This window comes from Curcuma longa, chromosome 7 (assembly GCF_044706935.1).
Source record: "Curcuma longa cultivar G26 ecotype Majalengka, Jawa Barat chromosome 7, ITB_CL_G26_1.1, whole genome shotgun sequence".
NCBI classification, from domain to species: Eukaryota; Viridiplantae; Streptophyta; class Magnoliopsida; order Zingiberales; family Zingiberaceae; genus Curcuma; species Curcuma longa.
The window spans coordinates 6884125-6891319 of NC_133867.1; the positions used below are offsets into that span (position 1 = coordinate 6884125).

At 44.5% G+C, this 7195-nt stretch overlaps 1 protein-coding gene and 1 pseudogene across 1 annotated transcript; one reads left to right on the plus strand and one right to left on the minus strand.

The window, feature by feature from the left end:
- Positions 1–445: 445 nt before the first annotated feature.
- Positions 446–1817, minus strand: LOC141831916 (putative sugar phosphate/phosphate translocator At5g25400). The gene has a single exon (XM_074719339.1). The coding sequence runs from the start codon at positions 1711–1713 to the stop codon at positions 628–630; it is 1086 nt and encodes a 361-aa protein (XP_074575440.1). The 5' UTR covers positions 1714–1817; the 3' UTR covers positions 446–627.
- A 3156-nt stretch (positions 1818–4973) lies between these two features.
- On the plus strand, positions 4974–6602 carry LOC141832552 (auxin efflux carrier component 1a-like; annotated as a pseudogene).
- The last annotated feature ends 593 nt before the right edge of the window (positions 6603–7195 follow it).

The following is a 7195-nucleotide window of genomic DNA, read 5'->3' on the forward strand; positions in this document are numbered from 1 at the left end:
AATTATATCATATTAAATAAATATATTTTAAAAATATTTTTAAAAACTAAATATTTAATTTAATTTTTAATTTAACTGTTAATAAAATTTTATTCAATTTTAAAAAGCCATTAAAAATAGTCATTTTAATAAATATAATTTAAAAAATAAAAAAATACATATAAAATAAATCAGCCTACTTTTAATTGAATGCGTTCATAATTGAACGCGTTTAACAGGTTAGAGAATTCACTGTGGATTGCTTTAATATTTTTCACTGTGGATACTCTAATATTTTTATTTTGATCAAAATTTTATTGTATTAAAAAATAGAATTTGTCATTTTATGATCTCGCATATTATCTATTTCATCAAGATTCAACCTTTATCACTTCGATCAGAACCCACTTCGATCATGTCCCGAAAACACTTTGATCAGAACCCAACCCACCAAGCAAATGCCCAATTTAGTAGATTCATCATTCCGTCGAAGTAATTTAAGCATCTCGATGAATTCGATGAATTATGGCATTTAGATCGATAGACGATAATGCAACAAAAGCTTATCTAAACAAAAGCTATGGAAGCTAGTTAAGAACAGATAGATATAGATATGAGAAGGAGCATGAGAGCATGGCGTCGATGAGGTCACCTTTCATTTCTTCGAGGAGACAGTTTTCCGGCTTCCTCATCGGTCTGCTGAGTCTCCCCCTGCGTCTCCTTGGCCTTGAGGGCCTGCAGCTTGGCGTGGTTGTAGTAGGCGACGCCGAGGAAGGCGATGCCGTAGCCGAAGAGGTTGATGGTGGTGACGGCGTCGCGGATGACGGACCAGGAGAAAGCGATGAGGAGCCAGTCCTTGACGACGCCGGCGACATTCATGGTGAGCGCCGAGGTCTTCCCGACGAGCAGGAAGACGGCGAGGTTGAGGGCGAAGGCGCAGAAGGAGTTGGTGCCGAAGACGAGGAGATCGGGGCGGAAGGAGGCCTGGCCGCGGAGGAGGGGCAGCTCGACGAGCGACCAGGGGAGGAGGAGGAAGACGAAGCAGCAGGGGGCGACGAAGTAGAGGGAGGTGATGGGGTTGAGGGAGATTCCCTTGGAGGTGAGTAGGATCTGGATGAGGACGAGTCGAGTGGCCTCGAATGCGACGGCGCCGAGCTGGAGGGCGACGCCCCAGGCGTCGAATCGAGCCTCGCCGTAGGCGGCGATGGCGACGCCGAAGGAGATGGATAGCATGTTGAGCATGGAGGAGCTCCTGTAGGACTCCTTGCTCATGAGGACGCCGACGGAGTACACGGCGACCGGCATTAGGGCTTTCAGCATCTGGATGAACGAGACGGAGAGGTAGATGTAGGCGGAGTTGGAGAACCAGAGGGAAAGTGAGTAGAGGGCGCCGATGGGGACGACGGAGGCGACATAGAGCTCGCGGGTCATCGCCGGAGACGACGGCGGCTCCACCAGGCGGAGGACGCGGATGAGAAGGAAGGCGACGGAGGAGCAGAAGGCCATGTGGATCATGGTGAGGCTGATCGGAAAGGGCCAGTTGTACATCTTGGGATCCAGTATGTACTTGTTGTACACAATGACGGTGAAGCTGAGGAAGATCCAGATCGCGATGTAGGCGTAGGCGAGGAGCACCTTGCGGACCACCCCCTCCGGCGCTACGATCCCTACTCCACCGCCAACGTCGCCGTCGCCGGCGGCGGCGGCGGCGAGGTTACCTTCTTTGCCTCCCATATCGACTCCTCCTCCGCTCTCCTCCGGCGAAGACGGCGATGGATGGCGGAAGGGAAGGGAAGGGGATGAGTGGATCAGAGACGAGAGGAGGAACGAGACTTCGAATTTCGAATGGGAGAGTCCGTTTGGAATTGGGTGTGAAAACTATTTAATGGTGCATAAATTCCAGTTGGCCCCTCCTGATTATCAAAATTGTCACCTAATTCTCTCTAGTTTTTTTTTTGTTTTTAAAAATAAAATATGAAATGGTAGATTTTCAAAATGCTCAAAATATTGAATAATATATTTTATAAAAATACTCCATATTTCACTAGTATCAAAAACATTTATACATGAGATTTGATATTCAATGTGACTTATTGTGGGTGATATTTATCCGCGATTGAGTGTGTGCCTGGATCACTTCCGAGAGCTCGAATTCGTCCAAACATGTATTTGATCGCGGACGTCACTCACACGAGAAAGTGAATGCGTATAAAAATTGTATGTATATATATATATAAAAAGTTGCTTGTTACAATAGACTTCCATCACAAATTTATGACGGAAATCTGCACCGTTCGATTTTAAAGTTAAGATTAAATATAGGTTGTAGATTGAATAGGTGATTTGCTTTAGAGTTTAGGGATTTAGCGATCGGCCGTTGATTTTAAAATCGAACGGTCTAGATTTCCGTCATAAATTTGTGACGGGAGTCTATTACAACAAGGATCCCAACTGTATTTGTGACGGGAGTCTATTACAACAAGGATCCCAACTGTATATAATATATATATATATATATATATATATATATATATATATATATATTACTCTTCTAAATTACTGAAAAGGTATTTTAATGATAATGTAAAAAATATTTTAGTATTAATGAAACTTCAAAAGAAGTTAATAAGTTTGAAGTGCTTAATTATTTTATCTTTTACTATTTTAATTCTCATTTATAAAGAAATAAGTGTTTTAGAGTGATGGTTTAAATTATATTATGTTAATTTCTTTCTATGATAAAAGGGATAATTGTAGATCACTATATTGTATATACAAAATTTAATTAAATTTTGGGAGTAAACTGAAAATTTTCTCGTTAATCCCCTTGTATCTCGACTCACGCATCCCTGGCTTTCATAGGCAGGAAATCGAGTGTCCCGCGTCCATAGGGCTGCAGCGGATCCCGTGCACTGTCGCTCCCGTAGAATACGCAGCGCTGACTCAGTCAAGGTGGAGTGGTTCCAATCCAAAGTGTCGTGTAACGAAACGGAAGAGCGTACGCGGCAAGGCATCTTTTATTTTATCATTTATTTATTAAATATCCTCGAAATACAAAATTTATGAACCGTGTTTTTTCTCCCAAAAGTGTTTAAAGGAAATTATTGGAAGAGATTAAAATTGAACCGCAAATTACTCGAAGAGATTTTAAAACCTAACCTTTTTTTTTTTAAGAAAAACAATCGAACTGGATCTCGACCAATCCGTAAGTCATCCGGTTGTGACTAGTAGTTCCAGAGTACGCTTTGGTTCAATCAAAGAGTTAGTTAGCTGGTTATAACTAGCTAGAAATAATTATATTTTATTTAAAGCTGTCAATTTAACTTGAGTCGGTTTAATTGATCCATTCCGTCAAATAATTTAAGTAGATTGTATTGAAATTTTATCAATCCATTTTAAGATAGATTTAGATGGATCAACTCCCTAAATCCTAAACTCTAAGTCCTAGACCAAATCGATGGGTTGTTTAATTAAATTCCAAATTAATTTGTTGAAAGCGTTGACTGATAGTTTGATGCTTTTAGTTAGTTGACTAGTAGTTCCACACTGTTGGTTGATTGACTAGTAGTTCCACACTTTTTGTGTTTTAGTTTCTGATTCCCGATTTAAATATTTAATATTAAATTTGTAGTATCATCATAAAATAAATTTTATATCTCATATAACAAAATAATTATAAGTGGATAAATTTCAATACGAAATCTTGATAATAGACATGAAAATGCATTATTTTTATTCAAAACATATGAAATGCAAATCATACAGAATGTATTTGCATTATTTAATTTATTAAATTATGTAATTAAATATATTTTTTTGTTAGTCTTATTAATTTTTATTTGTAAATCGTTAAAAAAACACATTTAGCATTTAAATGATGAATTAATGATTCTTTAATAAAATATTCAAAAATACATTTAGACTCCACTTTAAAAAAAGATATTCTTAAAAAAATCGAAATAATTATTTTTTAAAATTTATTATTAAAATACATAAATAAATTAGAATCGATGCCTCTTTATTAATTAAGGAAAATCTAAAAATTACTTTTGAGATTGCTCGATTCTATTTTCCATTGGATACTTCATTTCAATGTGTCGTTTTAATGAATCATAATTGTTGCTTCATTTCACTGGTCAAAACTAACTGCTATAACTGTCAAATTGACGGTTAATGGTCTATTTGAATCGGCGATTAATTTGGGCTTTGAATCGTAATCGACCCAGCTAGCCGTCGACTTGAGTTACCAGTTAATTTGCTCTCGAGAATAGCTAAGTTGGTTACGATGTAGCAGAGTTGCAGAAGAGGACAAGGGTTCGAATTCTGACGAAGTCAGGCAATACCCTCCTGCGTTGTGATCAACTGCAATTTCTTGATTTACCTCTTCACATATAGTCATGAGATCGATCATGTGAGACCGCTAAGATAACGAATTTCACTTTTTTACATCAGAATTAACAGTTAATTTGAACTTTGAATCTTAACCGACCCGGAGCCATATTATGATTTAGGCCCAAAAATGGATAACCGATCCGTTACCCGATAACGGGCCCGGGTCGGATCCTGTTAGTGCCCTGCCCGTGGCCGGGCGCGGAAGAAGAAATCACTGACGTAGTCAGGCAGCGAAGAGCGAATCCTGAAAGGCACCGACCAAGCGAATCCGCCTTTTTCCCCCTCGCCGGCGACAAAGCCAAAGCCCCTCGTGATTGATCGACAGCGAGAAGCTAGCTGTTGCTGTTCCCGTTCCTAGACTCGACTCCCCATGTCTTCCTCCTCCAAACCCTGCTCAAAAGCACCTCTTTTTCGTCTCCTGTCTGCCATTGATGGCCTGCGTGAAGCTTTGTTCATGGCGGCAACACCCAGCAGCAGGTACGTCCTCCCTGCTCGCTTTCGTATCGCCCACCGCCACACTTTGTCTATATCTCCACCCTTCCCTTCCAGCGCAACGGCGTCGAGCTCGCCTCGCGTGCCTGCTCGAGGGGGCGGAGGAGGAGATGATAACGGCAACGGACCTGTACCACGTGCTGGCGGCGGTGGTGCCGCTGTACGCGGCGATGATCGTGGCGTACGGGTCGGTGAAGTGGTGGCGGATCTTCAGCCCGGAGCAGTGCTCCGGGATCAACCGCTTCGTGGCGCTCTTCGCCGTGCCGCTGCTGTCCTTCCACTTTATCTCCACCAACGACCCCTACGCGATGAACCTCCGGTTCGTGGCGGCGGATACGGTGCAGAAGCTGGCAGTGCTCGGCGCACTGGCGGCGTGGGCGAGGTCGAGGGGTGGCATCGAGTGGGCGATCACGCTCTTCTCCCTCGCCACGCTCCCCAACACGCTGGTGAGGATCCCGCTGCTGAAGGGGATGTACGGCGCCGACTCCGGCGGGCTCATGGTCCGAGGCCGCCGGCGCTCCCACGGCGGCGGCGGGATCAACTCCGGGCGTGGTCTCCGCCACTCCACGCCCCTCCAACCTCTCCAACGCCGAGATCTACTCGTTGCAGTCGTCGCGGAACCCGACGCCGAGGGGCTCCAGCTTCAACCACGCCGACTTCTACTCGATTGCGCGGAGCGGCGGGGCAGCGCACTCCAACTTCACCGGGGCAGACGCAGAGGCCGCTCCGAGGGCGAACAGCGCGGCGCACCCTGCTCCTCCGACTGCCGGAATCTTCTCGCCGGCCGGAAAGAAGGCCAACGCCACGGAAGGAGGGAGGGACCTGCTCATGTTCGCGTGGAGCTCCAGCGGGTCGCCGGTATCAGAAGGCGGAACGCATGTCTTCGGAGCTGCAGAATTCTGCAACGATCATGGAGTCGCTCCTCAAGATGATCACCATCCCAAAGGTGAGATTTTTACCCCTATTTCTTGCTCCTTTTGCACCAACTGTTCGATCACTCAGAGATCGATCCTCAGCTTTGTTGCCTCTTTAAAGCTTAAACAGGGAAAGAACTCCCAACATCTAACTCTGTTCTTGCTACCTGTTCATCAATGTGAGCTCAGCAGAGGCCAGCCATGGCGCTTTCTGTTCATCAATCCGAGGTGAGCTCATCCATGAAAGTCGTGGCCGATGAACACCTATGCCTCCTGCGAGCGTGATGACCAGGCTCATACTGATCATGGTGGCGCAAGCTCATCCGCTCGGGCCTCCTCGGAGTCGGCTGGTCTCTCGTCTCCTTCAGGTAGCATGAATTACTCCGGCTGAACTTCAAGAATGCAATGTGATAGCCAGTGACCATCCTTTCAGGTGGGGGATCGAGATGCCCGCCATTATCGCAAAGTCCATCTCCTTGCTTTCGGATGCAGGGCTGGGGATGGCCATGTTCAGTCTCGGTGAGCTCGCACCGTCCTTCTCCGATCTAATTTAGCAGCGTCGAACCAAAACTCCTGGCCCTGTGTGCAGGTCTGTTCATGGCATTGAATTATAGCCTGCGGCAACTCCGTCGCCGCGCCATGGCCGTGAGGTTCCTCTCCGGCCCCGCTGTCATGGCCGCTGCTTCCATCGCCGTCGGCCTTCGAGGAGCTCTCTTGCGCATCGCAATCGTGCAGGCAGCTCTGCCCCAAGGAATTGTGCCATTTGTCTTCGCCAAAGAGTACAATGTGCACCCTGATATCTTAAGCACAGGGTATGCAAGCTGAGTTCGATTCAATTCGATTCGATCTCTAGAATATTCGCCAAAGCTAAATTATGACTGTAGGGCTCTGCAGAGGTTTTCGATGCTGAGCATTGATCACTCTAGTTTTCTACACATTGCTAGAATTATGACTGTATGAGGTTTTCTCTGAGCAACCTGCCCAATGAAGAAGATAGTGTATGATTTATAGTAAACACACTACTAGTCTTCAAATCTTAGTCATTCTTGTGATGTTTGTCTTGTCTTACGGTTTGTGCAAGTCATTATTGTAGAAACCACAGTTGTTATTGTGTGTTTGCTTCAGCGTTTATCGTTTAAACATGTTTTTGTCGTGTCTCATCCGGAGTTGGCAGCCAGCGATCTATGAGGAATCTGTTATCCCAGCGGTTTTACATGATCGGTCTCATGATCATTTGTAAGGAAGTAAATCGAAAAATTACAGTTGATCACGACGAAGAAGGATATTGCTCGATTTCGTCGAGATTTGAACTCTTGTTCTCTTCTGTAAATCTGTTCTATCGTAACAACTCAATTATATTTCAGGAGCGGGTTAAAAAATTTTTAATCCAATGCGAAATAAATTGTGAATTAGATGAA

What these genes read in the sequence shown, in the direction of transcription:
- LOC141831916 (XM_074719339.1), bottom strand. Translation starts at nt 1,713, where the DNA reads ATGGGAGGCAAAGAAGGTAACCTCGCCGCCGCCGCCGCCGGCGACGGC.